The sequence below is a fragment of the Oreochromis niloticus genome, linkage group LG3 (assembly GCF_001858045.2).
Source record: "Oreochromis niloticus isolate F11D_XX linkage group LG3, O_niloticus_UMD_NMBU, whole genome shotgun sequence".
NCBI lineage: Eukaryota > Metazoa > Chordata > Actinopteri > Cichliformes > Cichlidae > Oreochromis > Oreochromis niloticus.
The window spans coordinates 43,706,573-43,730,124 of NC_031967.2; the positions used below are offsets into that span (position 1 = coordinate 43,706,573).

The window sequence follows — 23,552 nt, forward strand, 5'->3', positions numbered from 1 at the left end:
ATTCACAATCACCTCTAACAGTGGCTCAAGTCAGTCGAGACCCGGCAATGCTGCTAGACTTTTACTTAATTAAGTCACTCACTGGTGGAGGCACCAGACCATGTATAACTTTGTATATTAGACAGGCAGATTTAAATAATTTGAAATTAGTAAAATTTAGAAACTTGTATTTACCTAAAAGTTGACAATGGTGATATGAAAAAGGTTTCTTATCTAATATTTTTCAATGCTTGTTTGCAGCATACTTCGATTGGCCCAATAGCAGCAAAGCTCATATAGGACCAACTTGTAACACAGTACTCAATATGAGCCAGTATCATAGAGTGCAGGAATGTAATCGCTATGTCTAAAGTTCTGTATATCAACATTTACACTTCACTGGTTTTTTAACATGTTTTTTAAAGGATAATTTTGAGTCTAGCACTCCCAAATACTTAAATTCCTCAACATTAATTCGTTTTTGTGCACCCAAGCAAACTTTTACTGCAGCCATAGTTGTTTTAGGTTAACTAAAAAACACTGATAGGGTCTTTTTAACATTAAGGCACAGGCAAGAGTCATTCAGTCATTTTTGTAAACCCTGTAAAGCCAATAAAAGCCGATGGGCTGCATCATCAGCAGTTTTGGGTTGTGTAAAAATTACCATATCATCAGCATACATAATCGTGTCCACATTTTTGCATGCATTGGGCAAGTCATTTACATAAAGTAAAATAACAACACATATGTGAGAATAATGAAACCCCATAGGGTAAACGTGACGTTCAGGTTCCTTTATTTATTGTAGGTAGATTTCTTCTGCAGTTGTGCTTCATCCATCCTTACTTGCACACTCTCAATACAGCCACAACAGACAACTATTGCCCATAGTACAAAATACTGAAAAACAAAGACTTACTAAAAAAAGAAAAAAAGAAGAAACATCGACCTGCCACTTCTGTAACTGACTCGTTTGCAGCAGTGCTTGGTTCAGCTGGTGAGCCACCAGTTAGCCAAATAGACCACTTAACAATTTGACTAAGTTTCTGTTTGTTACAGATATCCAAAACAAAACACTAAAGAAAAAGAAAAACAGATTCAACAAAAGCATGACAAAAGAAAATCATCATGGTTTAATCACTGTGGGAATGAGAAACAAACATGAATGTTGCTGGTGCCCCTTTTTGCACACAGCTTCAAATTACATCAGAATAAAGCTTTGAACCAACAACTGTTCCCAGATATTTACAGCATTCAACATATGTCACAATCTGAGCTTTAACAGAAGTATAAGAGAAATGATTTTGTGTGTATAAGTTATTTTATTGTAGTGTCATTGCCTTACAATATCTTGAGGCAACTGTTGTGATTTAGTGCTACATGAACTTAACATAAATTTAATTGAACTGAATTTCCTGTTGTTGAGTGCAAGGTTTGAGTAAATGACCATAAATGTATGTTATCAGGTTCTTCAGACTTATTTACTTGTATGGAGTGGAAGGCCTTTTCCACATTCCCCTGCTGATGTTAAAATGAGATCTATGCTGGAGACTACACTCTAGCTACTTAATATCATTACTAACATTTCAAGTGTTATAACAATTGCAAAAACAGTTAAGAGCATCAGTTAACTCACAGTCTTAATGGAAGCAATGCAGAGTGACACAGCTGCTATTCTTCGGGTCCCACAGGCTTGCTGCTCTAATACTGGACTCTAATACTGGACTCGGCTGAAACCAGCTTATTTGCAGCCATTTTGCTCTCCAAGTCTGCTTTATATTTCCGTCAGACTTTAAATTTACATTTTCAGCTCCTTACTGGCTATGTGGAGGTCAGAAGGTGTACCATGTTTAAAGACACGGTTCCTTTTCTTTATGCTGGATGTCACAGATTTAGTCGCCCAAGGTTTATTGTTAGGATACATTTTAACTCGCTTTGAAGGAATTATCATGTCTCTGCAAAACACAGTGCAACCCCCCCCCCCCAAAAAAAAAAACAACAGACAGCTGGCCGGGTGGCTGTAGCTCAGGTGGCAGAGCAGGTCATCAGCTAATCAGAAGGTGAGCTCTCCAGTCTGCATGCCAAATATCTTTGAGGAAGATTCTAATCCAAAGCTGAATCCCACAAGTCTCTTTAATCATCGTGCCCTCCTGGAGCATTTTTGTCCTTTTTTTCAACTTTTTTTTGGGGGGGGCGGTCATTTTGGCTGTCTCTTGGTGTGGATTATTGCAAGAAATCTTCTTTTTAGTCAAATTTTAAAATATAGTGTCTTTTGCTCTTACATGTCATCCATACTCTGCTGATGCATTGTGCATCCTTTCAAAACCTTTGTGTACAAGAATGTACACGCACAAATTCTGCCATGAAAACCTCATATTGCAATATGTTTTCTCCTTTTTTTAAAATCGCTGAATCACTTATAGCCCTTTTCAAAATAATCAAACATTAAATTATTTTAACCCTTTAAATGCCAGTTTAAACAGTTGAATAATTCTTTATTTATTGCAAAAACTCACAAAAACTGTTATTTTCCATATAATAAATAGTATGGGGATGGGACATTGGTGGTCATGTGTAAAATTATCAGAAAAGCTTTTCATTTTCAAAAACACATCGAATGTATTCACATAAAGAGCATACCAGTGACAGACTCCAGGGGAACCACACACTCTAGACTGAAGGTGGACTGATGTATGAGGTAGCTGAACTGTAGAGAAAGATCTAAAAGAAGCCTTTCTGAGAAAGGAGAAGTCATTGGAGAAATAGTCCCTCCGTTTAACACATTTGTCATTCTTCATTTACTGTGAGATCGGATAACTGCATGGTTAGTGTGAAAAATGCAGAGAAATGCAGAACTAAAGTGTGAAATACTGAACTGTGATAAAAGTATTTTGACAACAAAATGTTCCTGCAATGACTTTTGTTTTTTCAACTTGTTAAATGTCTTTATTCAACATTAAATTTTTACCTCGACCTGAACAAAACACAACATTTTAAAGCCATCACATGTAAAGGTTTGCTTAACTTTATTGTTTCCTTTAGAATTAAGCTGATAAACGAAATCCATCTGCAGCATCAGTGAAATTTTCCTTTCAGAAATAATGTCCATCACATCAATAAATACCCTGACGAGCTCACATGTAGCTGATGGTATTGTGCACTCCACTGTACTTGTTCAGCCAAATGAAATTTGGTGTCATCCACATACCTGAATCAATGACTTGGTGGTGTTCCACGGTAGGATATAAGGTTGGGGAAACCTGCAGTCAGCTGAGACTGAAAAACTCACTTGGATGTTGTTGTGTTTACGAAGTTCTATAATAAAGGAGGCAAATTAGTACATGCTGTTACCCTGTCAGACCAGGGGTGCCGCTAATGAGGCTGAGTAAGAGAGAGGAGAGAAGAAGAGAAAGTAGAGAGAGAGTTAACAAAGATAGAGTGCCACTGTAAAGCTTAAAATAAAGTGTTGAACCCAGTCGTCGCCTCCGCTACCTGATTTACAAACGCAACAAATTGGCGACGAGGACGAGCGCTTCAGTACCGAGCCCACCGCCCTTTTTGAAACATGCGGGTGAGCCGCCGATACCGTTTATGACGTGGCGCAAATTCTTTGAGAACTACATGCTAGTGATAAATGCTATGGGAGATGCGTGGCCGGAGGCGAGACGACGAGTCGTCTTATTACACTGCTTGGGACCAGAGGGACAACGACTGTTCTACACACTGCCGAATCAAGGTACAACGTTTGCTGAAGCCATGACTGCGCTTGAAAACCACTTTGTCCCTAAAGTGAATGTAGTGGCATGCAGGCACACATTCAGACAGCGAGTTCAGCGGGCTGATGAAACTGTGACCCAGTATGTTGCCGCCCTCAGAGCGTTAGCTGCGCCATGTGATTTTGGAATAATGGAAGGTGAGATGATTCGGGATCAACTTGTTGCTAATGCTAATCTCAGTGTTGTTAAAGATAAATTGCTGCTGGAGGAGGACCTTACATTGGACAAGGCAGTTACTATTGCGTGTCAGGTGGAGGCTGTGGTCAAGAATGCTACACTCCTTTCTGCTGCGCCCACGGCCCAGACTGCTGCAGTACAAGTAGGGATGCAACGATACCAATTTTTTCAAACCGATCCGATCCCGATACTTGGATCTGAGTACTTGCCGATACCGAGTACAAAAACTGATACTTCTGCCACACACAAGTTAAACTTAACCGGTAGTAAAGAAACGACCCCAGACAACTCTTTAACACAAACGAAACGTTTACTGAACGTAAGGGCAGAGACAAATACTGTACAACACATCCCTTTTTTAAACTCAAATGATATTCCAATTCCTTAACCAAATGAAATACACTGTATAAATGAAATAATTCCCTTTCAAATTATATTAAACAACCCAACTTATGTTATCACCTTTTGGTAAGTGACTCACTAATATACACTCCAAAACACGTTATATAAATCCACTAAACATACAATATTCACACATGGGCCCCACACACACTCACATTCACACTTGTTGCAGGCCTGTTTGCTGCTCACGCCGGACGATGGAGAAAAATCCTCTTCTCCCCAGTAAGAGCACAAAAGTCTGACTTACAGTTCCGTTGCTCGGTAGGTCGCCATTCACCAGTCCCACACTAAATCCACTCCCTGCGGACCCGATGCTGTCTCTGCTACAGCGCGTTAGCGAGTCACTGTCCAGCTCTCCGACAGTCCATAGCAGCTGCCTCCATGGCGCAGCCAAGCAGTCCGGGCTAGCCTTTAGCCTCGGCGGTTATGGCTGGAAACAGTTTTCCACGGACGGTGGTGCGACCGTTGAAACAAAAAGTCACTTCACCCACACACTGTTGCGAAGCTCTCACACGGTTAGCTTTCTAGTCACACACTCTTTTGTGCAAGTTAACCTCAGTAAAACTAGCCGAGTCTCTCACTTTGGTTCAGCTAACCTCGTGCATCTCTCCATGCCGTTCTCTTCTGTGAACTGTGAACACCTTATGTGGCGTTCAAGTCCATGGGAATTATGAGTATCTACTACCAAATTCCCATCCAGGCTACATTAGTATCGGTTCATGGTATCGGTTGACTTTTACGAGTACGAGTACGCACACATTTTACAGTATCGGCACCGATACCCGATACCAGTATCGGGATCGGTGCATCCCTAAGTACAAGCTGTGGAGGTGAAGGACGCACGTCTTCGGGGAAAAAGAGGAGCGCGACCAGGTCAAGCTCGGGGACCTACATCTAAAGAATGGCACAAAAAGGCAAGTGATAAAGAGCAACAGCGCCATTGCTTCAGATGTGGATCTGAGAAACACCTGGCTAATGATAAAAACTGTCCAGCAGTAAAAGTGAAATGTGATATACCTATATAAGAGGTCATATGTTAATGAACCTATGGATATTCATGTAACCACAATAAAAGAGCAGTGTTACGGGGGAGCGGACGAGAGCAACTGGGGTCAAGCGAAGGAACGGCGCCTGTCCAGTTCTCTCCCGTGCACGTGAAACATAAAGAACTTGCCTACTCGTGTCTTGCTTGCTGTGTAATTACATTGTCTTCAACGTTCCAGCGAATAGGTTCAAGCTACAAACCTATCACCGAGGAAGCCGCACAAAAGCTAGCAAGCCACCGCTATTTTCCCACTGATGTACAAATACCGTTCTGCTTTTATGCATGTTGTCATATAGGAATATATTTTGTTTATTAATAAACAGCACACAGTGGTCCCACTCATCCGTCACTGCCTCGCTTTTTCGCTGATTTTTTTTTTTTTGCACAGTACAGCATTGCATTCTGCAGCCTGATTGACAAATCTCCTCCGTGCTGTGTCTCCTGCGCTTGTCAAATTTATCATGTTTGGTTTTGATAACCATCATGTCCAATAGATAAAACAGCACAAAAACACCCATAACTATGACCCTCATTCGGAAATACACACCTGCACCGGGAGGGGAAAAAGGCACATGAAAGTGGCAGGCAGACGAAGACAAAACACGGCATAATACTTTTACGTTTTGCAATCTACAAAGGTTTGCACTTTGAGAATCAACTTGCGAGAACTGTGACTAAGGTTCATGTGTGTGGGGGATAAAAGTGTATAAAGTGCGTGGCGAGGGGCTAGTTATTCTGACAACCCCTGCTGCAATAAATGAGGGACCACTGTATATACTTTCTCTATGATTATTGTATTCAACCTGTTAACATTTAATATTGTTTTGACAGAACCAACTGATTCTGCAGCAGAGCATCCCCTGTTGCTTCTCCTTGCTCCCCAGTCCCTGAGCTCCTGCTGCACAGGTATGCAATTGTAGCATCAGATGTACAGCAGCACTGATAGCTTTTTACTCGGTGGGATTCCCTTATGATCACCTTTACTAAATATCTACAACTAATCTGATTATATCTTGTTTTTTTTTGTTGTTGTTTTTTTCAATGTTGAAATTAAAATCTAGTAGCAGCCTTCTCATTTCTGTGTTTTGTGCTGTTTTACAGGCCCAGAGAGGAGGACAGCTCCGAGGCAGATGAGGGACTGGTCCCACGGCGGTGGAGCTGGCCATCCTGGTGTCCCTGAAGAGGCCACGCCAGTCTCCAATGGAGCATTTCGTCCTCAGCCTTGTTCCTGCTCTGGAGAGCAGCTGGGTCCTTTTTATTCCTGTCTCTCTGTAAATAGTTATATTTTATATATTTATGTTTAATGTTTTTCTGTTTGAGAATTTTAATATTACTTCAAATAAATTTTTATAATGACTAATGTCTCAGTTCTACTACACAGCAAATGTTGGCACACGACTTGACACATGTAGAATTTATTTCATATTATACTAATGACAGAATATACTAATACAGTGGGATGCAAAAGTTTGGGCAACCTTGTTAATAGCCATTATTTTCCTGTATAAATCTTTGTTTGTTACAATAAAAAATGTCAGTTAAATATATCATACAGGAGACACACAGTGATATTTGAGAAGTGAAAAGAAGTTTACTGGATTTACAAAAAGTGTGCAATAATTGTTTAAACAAAATCAAGCAGGTGCATAAATTTGGGCACCACAAAAAAAGAAATGGAATAAATATTTAGTGTATATCAATGTGTGTGTCTCCTATATGATATATGGGGTGCCTTCGTCTGGACGTGTTTCCCATCCAGAGCTCCACAGCAGAGAGGGAAGTTCCAGCGCTCCTGGAATCCCTCTGTGATGGACCGCCAGTCTCCAGGTGAAGGCACAGCCATGAAGTCGTCCACTAGACAGTCCCAGATGGCCGTCGCTGCCTGGGGGGTGATCTGGCACACCGTGGACACACCGACTCTGAAACTGAACGCGATGGTCCTGAAGGAGTCCCCGGTGGCAAGGGACCTGGACAAAATTGTTCAAAATTAGTATTATGTGTACTGCAGTTACAAAATACATTATTCAAATTCCAAAATACCTTTGTGATGTCAGATTTAAATTACAAAACATAAATCTTACATAAAACATTTTGTAATTATAAGGATAATTACATAACATATATTAGATATAATATAAAACAGTCAGTTGTGTTTTGTTTTAACTTTACCATATCATAATTTGATTGGTAACAACTTTTACCCCTACAGTGAGCCAATCACTCACAATTCCTAGCAGGGGCGTCACTAGGTTTTAAGGACAGGGGGGGGCTTAGCCCCCAAGAGATGCACACGATATGAACGAACGTAGCGAATGAGCACAAAATTTCACAAACAGAAAACAAAGACTGAGAAATAGTTTTCCTACTTTTTTGGACATATAAAACATCCTAGGCCACTTTCAGTAGACATGACTGCAAGACTGTGAATCTTTTCTGACCCATTGTTTGACGCAGCCAGGAGTGCAGCCGACGCAGTGCACTGAAGGACCTTTCGCACAAGCAGCTGCTGACAGGCACTGTTAGGGCAACTTGGATGGTTGCCTTCAGAGAGGGAAACATGTCTGAATCAAGGAGGTTGTACACAGACAACATGTTTTTGGGTGGACATCCAGCCTCTGTTTTCCGGGTAAGAAAGTTTCTGGCCACCAGAACCTCCTCTTTTTTCAGGTCAACTCTGTAGTGCTTTCAAGTTAATTCAAGTGTGGTTCACTCAAGAAGTTCTCAGATTTAGGACTGCATGCCTGGATGCCTTTTAGCAGCCCTACATCTACACTGCAAAATCTTTGATCAAGCTTGCCAACCATCCGATCCACACAAGGGAAAAGTAACTCTCTTTTCAATGTGTCTGAGTTGTTCAATTCAGTGCGTGAACCCACAGTTGCCTCCAGGACAAAATCCTCCATTTTCCTCTGTTTGTGCCTTGTCTTGACACCTGGTTCAGGGATACTGTGGGTGTTACACAGGGCCTTGGTTTTCTCACACAACTCTGTAGCAAATGCATCTGAGTGTTTGCCCTTAAGTGTGTCACACACAGCTTGTTTGCAGATAAAAGCTTCTGCCAGGTCTAAAGTCTCTTTTTGTAGGAATTTGTGGAGTCCTTCGGTTACAGACAGAATCGACTGAAACATCAGTAGTGCATAGACTGCTGAGAACTTGTAGAGCTTTGCTCTGAGACCGACAGCTATGGGGGATCCAATTGCAGAAAGGCACTCCAAAATGGCAGGCAATGTCTAAAAAACTGCACTGATTGATCGCAACTGACATGCCCAGTGAGTGTTTGAAAGTTGCACAAGCTCAGTTTTTGTCAATCCAAGCTTTGCCTGAGTCTCCATGAACTTATGATGATTGTCTAGGGAGGTGCTGAAGAAAGAATACACACACTCCAACAAGCTGAAAAGCTCCACAGCCTCTGGGACAGCCTTGCAAGTATTGCACAAAACCAGGTTGAGTTGATAAGCATAACAATGCACATAGACAGCCTCAGGATGGAGCCTTCTAAAATGTGCTTGTACACCTCCAGTGGAGCCATTCATAACGGCTGCACCATCATATGTTTGTGCTACACACTTAAGCTCTGCAAGACCATTGTTTTGGATCTGCTGCTGAATCTCATTTGTAATGGACTGGGCATCAAATGATTTTATCTCTGCAAGTGCAAGGAAACCTTCACTGCCCCCTCTGACACATACCTGACACAAACAGCTAACTGCTCTGCCTTTTCATCCCTTGCCTCATCGGCCATGATGGCATAGACTTTAGACTTTGTCATTTCAGATACAATGACACTAGTAACTTCCTGGGCACAGCAGTCAATCATGTTATTCTGGGATGTTGGTGAGACACACTGTGCATTTGATGGGGGATTATGTTTTTGAAGAAAAGGATCAAACTCCTTCAAAAGCTCCATGCACGCAAGAAAATCCCCTCTGTTCGGGCTGTCTTCACCTTCATCATGGCCACGAAAAGGGAGTCCCTGTCTCCCTAACATAGAGGTGACTGCAACAATTCGTCTGAGATACTCTCTTCTTTCGACTATCTCACTCACATTTGCAGTTGCTATCATCTGTGCAACGTTTCCCTGTTTGCTAGTTCCCTGGTAGCTTTTCCATGTAACAACACTGTCCTTATGTGTTTGAGCCATCTCATGCTTGCCAAAGATGACTAAAGCTTTCTTCCAGTTCTTGCAACTGACCAAACTATCATGTTTGATGTTTTTGCCAAACACTCTACATGGGAAGCAGAAAGCTGCATTCTGGTTGACTGAATATTCTAACCAGCTGTGCTTTTCAAACCAGCTGTGGTTAAATGCTCGCTTCTGTGTACCAAAAGTATCATGTGGATAGCTCTTCAGCTTCACCTGTCTGGGCCCTGTGTCTTTGTCACCTAAATCAAACCCTGTAGTAGAATGAGTTGCTGCAGCTGCTTCATCATTTTTCCTCTCTTGGCCTGTTTGCTCTCCTAACTTGATCTTCCTCTGCCTCTCGATCCATTTGCCGCAGCTCCTCTGTCTCTCCTTGCTCTCTCTGACTTGAACTTGCCTGTTGACCTTTTTCTCCCTCAGCCTCTCCTTCTGCCTCACCCTTCAAGATACATTAAAACATACTGACTTGTAATGTAAATTGCTAATATCATGACTTCTGCTCACATGCCACAGTAATTTGTTGCTCCCAAATATTTTGAAGTTACAAACATTACATTTTGAGCACGCATGTGACTAAAATGGTTGCAATTTAAAGCCCTGAAAAATATTACTAAATTACTTGAATTGAAGTAATATTAAAATAGAACCCTCAAAAATCTGTGAGTCAGGCTAATTTGACTTATGTATGTATATATATGTATATATATGTATATATATGTATATATATATATACACACACACACACACATACATATATATATATCTTTGCTCTCTCCACTTTCTCACCTTGACTCTCCTAAATAAAAGCTCAAGTTAAACAGGTCTTATATGTTGTACCATGACTGAAATGTTTCATATTTCATATCCATATTGAGTTCCATAAAATTCTAATCAGACTGTCTGCATCACAAATGACTCCATCCTGTGAAATCTTTGACTCACCTCTCCAGCAGAGGTCTCTCCCCTCTCACTCGCTTCTGCCCTGACTCCTACAGGTTAATGGGGATGGAGGAGTGATTATTATTGTTTCCACTGATGATACCTGAATGAGCTCAGCTCCATTTTTCAGAGCTAAAACGAGTGACAGAAATTAACATTATGCTAACAATTTAACTTAGTGCGCTAGCTAGGTTTTTATTTATCAAAATGGGAGCACCTGGTTCATTAATTACATGGGACTCTCTGCTGTTAGCTGAAGCTAACTAATTGTTACTACCAGCCAGTGATGAAGACTTACTTTCTTGAAAAACTTGCGTATATCCATGATTTCTTGCTGTTTGCAGCATGTACGCTAGTGTGTCCGCAGGTGTATACGAGCGGAGTGTAAAGTAGCAGTGAAAACGAGGACTGGATTTTCAGCAATGTGGATGTCTCCTGTGAACAACTGGAACGGATTGGATAACGAAGCACTGACGCTACCTTAACAGTGTAAAGTGAAAGGGACCAACCGAGTTAAAAAAAAACTAAAAAAAACCCCAAAACCCCCACCAAATTATTTAGGGGGGCTTAAGAATATTTTAGGGAGGCTTCAGCACCCCTAAAATAGGCCTAACGACGCTACTGATTCCTAGACATGTCAATCAGGTAGGAATGAAGTAAGACATTAATAGAAATAAAGAGTTGTATGTTGACATGTAGCCCTTTCCTTGCTTAAATCATTGTTAATATTTTTGAAAAATTAACCTGTGATAAGACAGCTTATCAAGATAGAATATGCTAGATAGAACCATATAACTAAAGATGAACCAAACTATTCACAATTTTATCTAGCTCTCAGTTTAAAGAAAGGCTGCTGACCCCTGTTATAGAGTCTGACAGCTGCAAGGATTATATACAAATATTCAACTATACCAGAATTAAACCAGGACTAAAGAAAAAAAAAAGGAGTGAGTATCACTACAAAGATTACCAACAGTGGTCCTCATACCACAGTTTGATATCAGCAAACACTGAGAGCATACATTGATATGACACCACAGCCATGCTATCATTGCCAGTGGCGTGTCTAGAAAATTTTTGATGGGGGGGCCAGGTAGGGGCACAGATTTGGAGAAGGGTGGCAGATGTAATTGGCAGATAATGTTAAAAAAAATTCTACCAACCGTTAACCATAATTCAATAATACTATAAACCTAATAACCGGATGCGCTTTTAACTTTCATTAGAATAAGATTTTCACCACTACAGTGCAAAGTTTTTAGATACTGTGTTGATCAAGTACAAGAGATACAATCAGTGCTTTGTCAGTTTATTCAGCATTCAAGGACAAGTATTTTTACTGCACATATGTTTTGGGCAAAAAAAATTTTGAACATTAAACTACAAACATTTTTAACATACAATTGGCAAATTAGCCAATGCAATGCAAAACTTATTTAAAAAACAAAAAGAAGATAACCTTCTCACAAGCTGGTGTTTGATTTTGAAACAGGAAAAAACGAATGAAAAGACTAACATTTGAATTAAACCTGAAAGCAAGTAAATACTTTCTGTGCCTTCTTTTGATAATGTGTTTCAGTATAAATTGTGCACAAATAAACCTCTTGAACTTTTAATAAGACTCTGTTACATGTTAAGAAGACAAGAAGTACAAAAACATTTGTAAACAGCAGCACTTGTAGTTGCAAAATATTTATGTTTTGAAAGAGAACATTTACTCAAGTACCTACTCTATGCTTCATTGAATATTATCAGTGACTTAGAATAGGTGGATCCTCCTGTTACGGTGACGGTTGGCAAAACGTGTTACAAAGTCATCCAGGCTTAATGATCTTGCCCTTTTCCTCTCAATACTCAAAACTCCAATATTGCTAACCCTCTCATCAGTCATAGTTGTTCGTAGATGATTTTTTATAAGCTTTAGCACTGAAAAGCTACGTTCACAAGTAGCACTGCTGACAGGTAAGGCTAAAGCTATTCGACATAAACGAAAAAGCTGATGAAACACCTCTTTGTAAGGCTCTAGGAAGGTAGTAAACTCCAAAACACTGGAGAGTTCATTTCCACACCCTGCTCTCCTTTGAACAACCTTTCTAGCTTGATACAGCTCATGTTTGAGGTCTTCAATATCATAGTCATACAGACCAGCCAAGCTTACAACTATTTCCTCTGACAAAAAGCTCTTACTCTTGGGGTTTAGTGCCTGTATACCCCTCATAATATCACAATTGGTCTTGTTGAAGCGCTTCTGCATCTCTGCATGTACATGGTCAAGAATGGGGTAAAATACTTCCCTCTTAAACTTGTCCTTGTCATCCTCCTTACACCTGTGTTGCCCGATTGGAGACTCTACAAAATAATCCTTAAGTCTGAGGCTCTCTCTCTGCACCCTTCTCTTAACTGTCTCAGAGGAAACAGTACACTGTTCAGCAATATCCATTGCGTCTTGCCACAGCTCATCAAAACAGGATTCACTTCTATATTGGTCCAAGGTGTCTTGAAGTGCATGAATTAGGTCTACAGCCTTTGCTAGATCAAGAGATGGAGACTGAAGTACATCAGAAAGCAACTTAATTTCCCCTAGAATTTTTCTAAATGTGGATAAATTGCCAACAAATGTGAGGTCAATTTGTGCCAACAGACCCCGTGCCTCCACTGATCTGTCACCACTGTTCTCTAAATCTATCTCATGTAGTACTCTTAATATAGCTGGTAATCTGTCCATTACAGTTTTGCATGCACTGTAACGACATGCCCACCTGGTATCACTGAGTCTCTGAAGCTCTCTAGGAGCCTCTGGATACATGTCTTTTTGAACTGTGATCCATTTTTGGTGAACATATGAACCTGACATATAGACATAAAATTTCTGCAACAATGAAAAAAAGCAGTCAGCTTCAGGGACTGCTTTCACTGCATCAACGATAACAAGGTTAAGGCAATGTGCATTGCAATGTACATAAAATGCATGCTTTGCCTCTGTTTTGATCCTGGCTGCAACACCCCTGCATTTCCCTGCCATTACTGATGCCCCATCATATCCTTGGCCTACAAGATTGGATCGATATTCAAGGCCATACCTTTCCAGACACTGTATGATGTTTTGGGTGAGCCCTGCCGCATCTAGCTGACTTGCTCTCTGGACGTCTAAAAAACTCTCTTGAACAGCCCCATTGTAGTAATACCTTAGTACTAATGACAGTTGCTCTGTTTTCTTTAGGTCTTTTGTTTCATCTGCAATCACAGAGAAGTACTCACTCTCCTTCACTTCTCTGATAATGTCTTCACGTACCATCTCTGACAGACATTCCATTACTTCATTCTGAATGGTGTTACTGGTATATTTTGCATTTCCTGCAGCTTTCATTTTTTTTGCAATCAGTGGATTATGCTTAGAAATAAGTTCCATTATCTCTAAAACGTTCCCTTTGTTTTGTGATGTATCTGTCTCAAGATGCCCCCTTTGGGAGATGTTTTGCATAGCTGTAAGGAGAAGTACTTCAGCAACAGTTTTGATATATATGCGATTTTCCTCTACTTTTTTTTTTATATGCCTTGTCCAAAGCATCACGCACAGATGAATCTGTCAAAATGTTGTTCTTATGTTCACTCCAAGCATACATGGCATTCATATGACCTTCAGATTTCTCATGCCCCTTAAAACCTCCATCTTTATACATCGCCTTCTTCCAGTTTGAGTAGCCTTCATGTGATGTAAAAGGAGTTTCAGAAGCATTTGGAAGGGAAAAGTGTCTACATGCAAAACAATAGACAGCGTCCAGACTTTGAGAATATTCCAGCCATTTGTGTTGTGAATACCATGTCTTGCTGAAGGCCCTCCTCTTTTCACCATGTAGTGTTCGAGGAAAGATCTTCAAGTGTGGCTGTCTAGGTCCCTCCGCTGGATTTTGAGATATATCTAAGTATGGGAGGATTCAATTTAAAAATCAATGAAGAATTGTTTTTAATCTAGAACATCATCTCTTGCAAAAGTGACAGTATAAATATTATAAAATATTTACTGCACAATGTTAACTACCCAACATCATTATTTTGTTTTTAAAGGCTGTCAATATTAATCTATAAAGTAAGATTGGAGGTTAAATACCATGTGGATGGCCTGGTGTCGTACATGATGTTGAAGGAGAAGATGTTTCAAAAGGCACCACATCCTGGTTATCTGGTGGATCATGAACAGGTGAAGAAGTGCCTGGGATAATATAAAAATATTACATTTCATTAAATAGAAAAACATGTTATTTAAAGCAGGATTTTGTTTTAATTTCCAATTATGTACCACAATACATATATTCACTTATTTAATTATTTATTCCCAAATATTAGGATTTGTCCCCTATGGATCAGTTGAACACTTGACAATATAAACATCCCTTCCTTGCATTTTCCTTATTCATTCTCACATACCTTCATTTGTAGAAATCACAGGTGACAATGATGACTGCTGCTCAGTCCACCTTTCCCTGACATTGCTCTCTGCTTCTGGCGTTATTTTAGCCTTCTTAAGGAAGAAATTCTCAATATTTTGAGATCTTTTCATTCTTCACTCCTATTCTTTTATCTATACTGGTTGGCCCTGAAGTAATAAAGCAAAAACTTATGTCACAAACAACAACTTTCCTGATGTATGACCTTGACTGGAAGTCAGGGATGTCAAATTCTGGCACTCATGGACTCCTATCATGCATGTTTTAGATGTTACCTATACCAACATAGCCAATTCAAATCAAATAATCCCCAAACACCTAGTTGTGCACAAGTCTGTAAATAATTCTTTAAATCAGCTGTGTTGAAGTATGGAAACGGGAGGACAGGAGCCTTGAGAAGCAGAACTGCACATCCCTGCATTGAACATGGCACAGCCGTTTCATGGGGTGATTTACACTATTCATAACATGGAGCTGGCAGATAGGATAAGTAATGAGAGAAATTAGCTAGACCGCATAGTGTGTAAGTGGTGCCTTATGGTAAACTTTGGTAATATTGATGTATAAAGAACAACACTGGCTGATGATGAAATACAGACAGGTGACATGGTGAAACTGCCAGTATTAACCTGCAACAAATTCTGCAGCTCCATACAGCAATGTTACGACTTGGATTATATCTTATAACTCACAACTCTTATGCTAGCTCCCCCCAGTAGCCTACTGAAATATTCTGCGGTTGCAATAATTCTTTAAGTGTTATTTTTTCCTTGGTATTCTAATTTCACCGAAGTTTACTAAACTCAACAAACTTAATATTACTTACCGGGACATTTATTTTCTCATCATTTTCTTTCGCCGGAAAATTGTTCTCTGTGGTGCCGTCTTTCTCCTTCCTTTGCCGATGCTGCATTCACTTACACTCAGACATCTGAGCTTCACTACGAAAACGTAATCGTACATTTGATGTTTAATTGAATTTTATTGTTTTAGTTTCGGGGTGGCACCTGGGGTGGCCAGTCTGGTTGTGGGGGTGGCCTGTGCCCCCCCAGGCCACCCCGCTGGACACGCCTATGATCATTGCTAACACTGATAACAGCATAAACTGAATTAAATCGGGACTTGATGAGAACTGTCGAGTATCACTAGAAATATTATAAACAGTCGTCTCCATACCACAGTTTGCTATCAGTAAACACCGACGGCATTCACTGTTAGCATACCACATCCATGTTAGCAGTGTATAAACGATAGTTTAGCATATATTAGCACAGGTATCAATAAAGGACTACCGTATTAAACACTTTTACTAACCTCAGGCAGATGGACAGGCGCTCTGCAGGTGGGATTGAGCGCCTGTAGTTGGTGTCTAGGCGGGCGATCCTGGGACCGACGCGGGACAGCAGGTCCTCAAACTGGGCGAGTGAAAGACGGTGATATCGCTGAAATCGGCCGTCATCCAGGCGCTGCTCCTCGAGCAAGTGGTGAAACTCACCAAACTGCTCACGCCTCTGGAGGACCTGATGGACCCAGGTACGGCGAGGACGTCCTTAACGCCGCTGCTCTGCTCTCCACAGTAAATAGAGAAGGGAGACTCTCTCTTCAAACCAGGGGCGATTCTAGGATCAGAGCTTTGAGGGTGCTGAGCACCCAGAGAGCTGCCCATCCAGGCAAGGTAAACTTTACTCGTCATAGTGAGACTTCTTCCCGTGTCTGTCAGTCCCTCCATCCTTAAATGTCTCCAGTTGTCCCGAGTTCCCTCTGACTGTCTCCTTGGTGCATTTAAACCCCTGTTCCTTCCTGTCCTCATCGTCTGTTGTCTTTATCTCCATTATCAGTCATCATAATTTTACCATCTCTGTGCAAGTCTGCAAATTTCTTTATTAAATCATAAAATTCTTGAATTCATCAAGTCTCTCTGTGCCTGGGTCCTCGTCACAAAACATGACATCACTGTTTTGCACATTTTAACACAATTTAATCCCACATGTGTGAAAGAAAAGCAAAACACTTTTTTGAAAAGTTTGTAACAAAACCATCAAATCTGATAAAGGTTATTTAAATGCTGCTAAAGAAGAATGGATTGGAATTAAAAAAAATATACATATCCTAACCTTAATTAATGCAGAAGAATATTGAATGATGCTCACCGTGAGTAAAAAGTAAACTGAGTGCATTTTTTGGACAGAGATTCACTTTTAATGTGTATGTATAATATAATACAGATACATAAAAATACACTCCAAAAATAGAGTGTATGGCTCTGCAGATTTTTTCTTTTCTTTTATCCTATGTCTCCTCACCTTGAGGTTGGCAAATCTGTCTATCACATTTTGGTGGTCAAGTCTCTCAAGCATCTCTTTCTAAACTGACATCACAGCCAGGTGCTGGACCCTGCTTTGACCCATGGTCCTTCTCTGCCAGGTATGGAGGTGATGAAAGACACTAAAAGACCTTTCACAGCTACAGCTGCTAACTGGGTTTGTTAGGGCAACCTGAATAACAGTTTTCAGTGTGGGGAAGATCTGATTATCTAGAAGATTGTACAATGTTAACATATCTGGGATGACACCAGCCTCACTCTTGAGCTTCTAAAAGTTTTTGGCACCCGTGACTTCCTCTGACTGAAGTTCAATATGGTAATGCAGTGCCAGGACTGACAACCCAGCTTGTTTTGCAGATTCTGTACAGCAGCTTTAATATAGGGAGAACAAAACTTCCAGATTGTATGAGTAAAATTAGTTGTTCTTTTTTTTCTTTGCCAGTTTAACAGTTTCTGTTTTGCCTGTTAGTATTCCCTGTCTGTTTTCTTACCTGGTTCTTCCTGAACTTGTACTTTCTCCTCATGTTCTCCTCTTTCCTCTCTGCCTCTTTCAACTGACAATCACACACAAATAGATTGTATTCAATTAGATTTAAAAAAAAAATATTATTAAGATCACTAATAAAAAAAAAGTCCTCTCTCAGTGTACTTTCAACCAAAAGGCAAATAACCAAACCACATGTACATCTAATAAAGGATATAAATATTTAAAAAAAAAACACTGATCCAACATTATCCTTTATTGATGGCTCCTGTTTTTGAACATAAAAAAACTTCGTCATATCTATTATGAACCTGGCTGTCTCTCTGTACACACACACACACAACAGGAGTTAAAAGGTTAATGGGCATCCAGTCAGTTAGCTAGTTAGTACCTTGGCTTCAATATGCACATATGACAAAATAACCAGTTTCTCTCATTACATTTCAAACAGGACAGTGGTAACAACAGTAGCTACGGACACTGTTAAGTTTTAGATTTTAAATAGGCTGTATACATTTCAATGGGAGCAACAGGACGGTCATATATAGCTGAATTTACTAGAGTAGGACGGATTGTAGGGTAGCAAACATAGTCGGGAAACACGTTTTCAACACTGCAGGTTACCTGGGTGTAATGTTTTTCAGCTAAAAACAAACATGGTCCGACTCCTACCTAACTATATAAAGAGTAATTGAAGGCTAAATGCAGCTAATATTTCCTGTTTTAAGCCAGGCACTTATGCATCCGCTCCGCTGCGTCTCAGGTCCCGGCCACTATAACTCTGGTAGCAACGCGCCAGAGCCAGAGAAGGAGGGAGGCGGGCTGGAACAAACCATTTTGGGAGGGGGTAGGGTTATCTATACTTTTGTTGTTAAAATGTTCCATCTCAATTAAGCACTGTATGCGTTTTATATTTTTAGTAGTGTGTCACACAAACAGCAAATATTGTCCAAAAAAAGTAAGAAATCTTTGGGGGTCTTTGGGGGTGCTTTGATTGATTTTGGGGGTGCTGAAGCACCCCCAAAACTGGGCTAAAATCGCCCCTGCTTCAAACACTAGCTCGACAGCTGCCATCTAGCAAAGATACTGTCTGGCACAACTTCCTCCCACATCCCTCCCACATTTCTGGTTCACGCGCGTAAAAATATGCATTTTTGACGCACGATGGATTTTTCTTGGACACGCGTTGAGGTGCGAATGTGCACGCGTCAAATTTGGGGCATTTTCGCTCGCGTCTATTGCGTTCGGTGTGAACACACCGTAAGATATTTACAACATTAAACATATGTCACAATCTGAGCTTTAACAAAAGTTTACACACAAAAGTTAAATGATTTTGTGTGTATAAGTTATTTGATTGTAGTGTCTTTGCCTTACAGTATCTTGAGGCAGTTGCTGTGATTTAGTGCTACATAAACTTAACATAAATTTAACTGAACTGAATTTCCTGTTTTTGAGTGCAAGGTTTGAGTAAATGACCATAAATGTATGTTATCAGGTCCTTAAGACTTATTTACTATGGAGTGGAAAGCCAGACTCTGAGTTAGCATCAGTTAACTCAGAGTCTGAATGGAAGCCATGCAGGGTGACACAGCTGCTATCCTTTGGGTCCCAAAGGCTCAGGTCGGTGGTTCGATCCAGTCTGCATGCCAAATATCCTTGGGCAAGATACTAACCCCATGTTGCTCTCCGATGCATCCATCGGAGTGTGAATGTGTATGAATGGTAGATACTTAGCACTTAAGAGCTTAGAAAAAGTGTTTGCGTGAATGGGTGTGATTGGGTGAATGAATTAGTTGTATAAAGCGCTTTGAGTGCTCAGACAGAGTAGAAAAGCGCTATATAAGAACCAGTCCATTTACCGTTTACCATATGACGTCTTACATAGGCATACATGTGAACAACGAGTACCGTGTGTGTGTCTGTCAAGATGTGACCCTGTGAACGACTCCCCAAAGCTGGTGCCAGGAGTCCAGCAGTCCACCTAAACAAAGGGCTCTTATACTTAAACAGATACAGAGTAGGTGTCCTCCTATAGTATAAATCAGTAAGAGAAGGTACGATCTCTCTCATAACCTTAGGATGTGTGTGCATGCCAGAACACTCTGGAAGGCACACAGAGTCTTTGCCGACTGCTAAGGATCAGACATCCTATCAATATGCAATTGATTATATAACTCTAAGCATATATGAGTATATATTTCTAAGGATAAATGACAATCCAACAATATAAACCTAACACTAGTGGCTTCAGCAGATCCCGGGAACAACATCGGAGATCTCTGTCCAGAACCAGTGTCATTTAGCTATAGTATATCCCAAAGCATTTGGTCATGACACCCCAATAAAACACTGTGACTGATTAGAGAGCTCTGGAATGAACCTGTCAAATCTCAATCTTGGCCAAAGCTGAAAAGAAACTTAGGATTGTTCCTGTTTTCCCTCTATCAGTGATAATTAGTAATGTTTTGGAGCATGGTGGAATACAGGGCTTTTTTTTTTAAAACAAAACAACAAACAATTTTTCCAGGCCAAATATAGGCCTTCTAAATGAGGCCTCTACAGCTACATAAACTTGGCATTTGTCAACACAGAAGTTTGGGGAGCAGTGTTCAGCACCTGGGCTGCAGATATACAGATGATGATGCCATTGCGCACCATTTCTACTTAAAGTGTGGCACAGGCGCTGTGTCAGGTCATCTCCCAAGTCGGTATCTGAAGAGATACTAACTGACCAGGGCACAATGTTCATGTCTCACACACTAAAAGTGCTTTATGAATTATTGGGCATTAAGTCTATTCGGACCAGCGTCTACCTTACTAAAGAAAACTGGAAAGAGGGTCCAAGCCCAGCAAAAAATGAAATTCAATGGAATGGAATAAATGGAATAAAATTGAGGAAAAGGTGGCCAGAAGGGGACAGAGGAGGAATGCCTCCCGTGTACCTCAGTGAAACACCTGTACCCCAAGGCTCTGCATGTGTGGGGGTGTGATGGAGCAGGAAGAGGGAGGCAGTTGGGGATGGAAGGAGTGGGGAGAGGCAAAGTACTCCCTCCCTGGGGCCAGCTCCCCTGCTCACCCCAACAATGTGCAAAAATTGCAAAAAAACAAAATGAAGACAGTGCAACACCAGACATATCAGAACGATACAGACAAAAGTCAGTGCAGACACAACAGTGCAACGAAGATGTGCAAAAGACTGAGTATTGTTATTGTAACTTGGTGTATGAAGTTATGCATGAGTGTCAGTCCAGTCACTGAGTGTTAAGGAGTCTGTGTGAGGGGTGTATGGGGTCCTCCATAATGCTGGTGCCTTTGCATGGGCAGTGGGTACGATAAGTGCCCATGATGGAGGGAAGAGAGGCTACAATGATCTTCTCAACTGTTCTCACTATCCCCTCACTATTGTAAGGTATTGCAATCTGATGCAGTGCAGTTACCATAGCAAACAGGAATGCAGCTCACGCACATCTGCAGTCATCCACAGTTTCTGGTTGGAGCATGTTATGATAGTCTTGAAGACAGTGACATCGTCGATGCACTTGCTGATGTAGCTGGTCACAGATTATGTGTACTCCTCCAAGCTGGTGTGGTCACTATTTGTTGCAGCCTCCCTAAACATGTCCCAGTCAGTCTGGAATTGGTATAACAGACAGGTTTTCTGAGTATATGAGGTGGGGTCGGGGCTTTGCTCTGTATGTACTGGGAATGTTTGTGTAAACAAGATGCAGTGTGTTTTCCCCCCTCGTCGCAAAGTCCACTTGTTGATTGAATTTCGGAAGCACTGACTTGATATTTGCATGGTTGAAATCTCCAGCGATAATAAACAGTCAATTGGAGTGTGAGTTCAGCTCACTGTTCGCCCTCTTGCAGAGTGTTTCTTTAGCTTTAGAGCACAAGTTGCCTTGTTGCATCCAGAAGTTGAAGTATCAGCATGTGGAGCTAATGTGTTTAAAAATAAGTCTGTAGTTAGCAAAAAACATATGAAGTAGATTCCAAGGTCCTTCATTGCCAGAAATGATTAAGTTAGGTGGCTTATATGTATTTACATGTGAATGTGTTAATAACGAGTTTTTAAATGCTTTCTCATGATCACTTTCATATTGACTTAAAATAAAATGTCTCCCGGTGCTGGTATTGCAGCTTACTGCAACTTGTGCATGCATGTCCATTTAACACAAAAAGGAAAGAGGTGGACTGGCACTTCTATTGCACATTTTGCCATGATACTGGGTTGTAGGTTATTGATGTCTAAAATTTACCTTGAATCAAAATAGAGAAATACTATTAGGCAGTGGCGTGTGAATCCCCACCACTCACAAATACATACACAAACAAAAACATCGTCCTCCAATATTTGCCAATTATTGTGCTGGCTATCTGCTATATATTAAATAAATAGCAGCTATATTACCAAAAGTTTTTTATTATTAGCTGGAAATAACAAGTAGTCGAGGATTTTTTTAACTATTCCTTTTGGAAAAGAAGTAATACTGCTGCTTGCAAGTTAATGTGCTGGACTAACAGTTGGCAGTGTCTGGGTTGGAAAAAATGCCCCACTTCTCTTCCATTTCAAACCCTAATCTGGTACATAGTAATTAACCAGAGTTGTTAAAAAAGTACAGACATTAGAAGTACAGATAGTAGTGTTAAAAAAATGCTCCAGTAAAAGTTGAAGTACTGATTCAACTTCTTTACTCAAGTAAAACTGAAAAAAGTACTGGCTGTCAGGGAGCTGGGTCTGTAACCCAGCGTTTTGAATTTATTTTGTATTTTTGATTTCATGTTAGATTGCAATAATGTGAAGTTGTTGTGGTTTTATTCAGTTAGAGTTTAGTTGAGATTCTAGTTTACGTTTCTTCAGTGTTCATTTATGAGTCATTTCCTGTCCTCTATGTAGTCTGTCTTGTCCTCTGTGTTTTACTTTTAGTTATATTTAAGGTGCTTTTCTCGCCTCGGTTGTTCTCATGTGTCTCTCCTTGTGTTCTGTGTCTCCCGAGTCTGCCATGTGTTTCGTTTCTGCATGTCCACTTTGTCAAGCTTGTGTTGTCATGTCTAAATCCCATTATGTTTCCTGTTTTATGTTGTAGAGTCTGGTGTTTTCATGTTCAGTATGTTTAGTTTTACTTCCCCAGTGGGAATGTTCATTTGTGCCAGCTGTGTTTCCCTGGGTGTTTCCACTTCCCTCATTACCCTTCAGTGTATTTAAGTCCTCTTTCTTCCTCTGTTCAGTGTCAGTTCGTCTGTTTGCCTCCCATCATGTCTCATTAGATCTCAGGTTTATTTCATGATTCTGTTCAGGTCCATGTCCATGTCTGTGTCCATGTTTTCGCGTCTTGCATCGCGACCTACATTTTTAAGTGTTATGATGGTATCTCTCTTTAACTGTTAACTGCCTTTTTCTCTCCATTTTTGTAGAAACCAACTGCTTTCTGCAGGACAATACTGTTCTTTTTGTATAATTTTGAAATGTATATTATTTTTCAGTTTGGAGTAACATTACCTTTTCTTAACCTCTGACTGTTCACCACTTAATTTTGTACCATTAAGGTATTCATTGGGCTTGAACAACTTGAACTGCAATAAATAACTGGGGTGGTCTTGTCATGGGGATTCCCATGATGCATTGAGTTTTTCCTTTCCAGTCACCGTTCTCACTCACTGTGTGTTAATAGACCTCTCTGCATCGAATCGTACATGTTATTAATCTCTGTCTCTCTTCCACAGCATGTCTTTATCCTGTTTTCCTTTTCTCATCCCAACCAGTCGCAGCAGATGGACGACCCCACTGAGCCTGGTTCTGCCGGAGGTTTCTTCCTGTTAAAAGGGAGTTTTTCCTTC

The 23,552-nt window shown here is 40.5% G+C and overlaps 3 protein-coding genes across 5 annotated transcripts; 1 reads left to right on the forward strand and 2 right to left on the reverse strand.

Annotated features, from left to right (window-relative positions):
- The first annotated feature begins 3,275 nt into the window (after positions 1 to 3,275).
- LOC109203683 (uncharacterized) lies at positions 3,276 to 5,454 on the forward strand. The gene is made up of 2 exons (XM_019363424.2): positions 3,276 to 4,068; positions 5,150 to 5,454. Exons 1-2 carry the CDS (start codon positions 3,571 to 3,573, stop codon positions 5,357 to 5,359), a joined length of 708 nt encoding a protein of 235 aa, XP_019218969.1. The 5' UTR covers positions 3,276 to 3,570; the 3' UTR covers positions 5,360 to 5,454.
- Positions 5,455 to 7,454: 2,000 nt separating this feature from the next.
- LOC109203684 (zinc finger MYM-type protein 1-like) lies at positions 7,455 to 11,214 on the reverse strand. Its single transcript, XM_019363425.2, has 3 exons — positions 10,758 to 11,214; positions 10,463 to 10,509; positions 7,455 to 9,959 (listed from the first exon to the last, which is right to left on the reverse strand). Exons 1-3 carry the CDS (start codon positions 10,782 to 10,784, stop codon positions 9,020 to 9,022), a joined length of 1,014 nt encoding a protein of 337 aa, XP_019218970.1. The 5' UTR covers positions 10,785 to 11,214; the 3' UTR covers positions 7,455 to 9,019.
- A 699-nt stretch (positions 11,215 to 11,913) lies between these two features.
- Positions 11,914 to 15,936, reverse strand: LOC109194332 (zinc finger MYM-type protein 1). 3 transcript variants are annotated; one of them, XM_025901276.1, is made up of 3 exons: positions 15,731 to 15,936; positions 14,568 to 14,669; positions 11,914 to 14,378 (listed from the first exon to the last, which is right to left on the reverse strand). In XM_025901276.1, the coding sequence occupies exon 3, from the start codon at positions 14,025 to 14,027 to the stop codon at positions 12,219 to 12,221; it is 1,809 nt and encodes a 602-aa protein (XP_025757061.1). In that variant the 5' UTR covers positions 14,028 to 14,378; positions 14,568 to 14,669; positions 15,731 to 15,936; the 3' UTR covers positions 11,914 to 12,218. The 3 variants fall into 3 exon arrangements, with proteins under 3 accessions (XP_025757061.1, XP_025757058.1, XP_025757057.1); XM_025901273.1 differs by having other exon boundaries at positions 14,568 to 15,053; XM_025901272.1 differs by having other exon boundaries at positions 14,885 to 15,933.
- Between the last annotated feature and the right edge of the window lie 7,616 nt (positions 15,937 to 23,552).

Bases quoted from the DNA above. Each gene is read 5' to 3' on its own strand.
- LOC109203683 (XM_019363424.2), top strand. From the start codon at position 3,571: ATGACGTGGCGCAAATTCTTTGAGAACTACATGCTAGTGATAAATGCT. The intron at 4,069-5,149 runs GTACAAGTAGGG...GTGCATCCCTAA, and splicing joins CCACGGCCCAGACTGCTGCA to GTACAAGCTGTGGAGGTGAA.
- LOC109203684 (XM_019363425.2), bottom strand. From the start codon at position 10,784: ATGGATATACGCAAGTTTTTCAAGAAA. The intron at 10,510-10,757 runs GTAAGTCTTCAT...ATTAACCTGTAG, and splicing joins TACGCAAGTTTTTCAAGAAA to GAGTCAGGGCAGAAGCGAGT. The intron at 9,960-10,462 runs GTGAGTCAAAGA...TGTATCTTGAAG, and splicing joins GAGAGACCTCTGCTGGAGAG to GGTGAGGCAGAAGGAGAGGC.
- LOC109194332 (XM_025901276.1), bottom strand. From the start codon at position 14,027: ATGCTTTGGACAAGGCATATAAAAAAAAAAGTAGAGGAAAATCGCATA.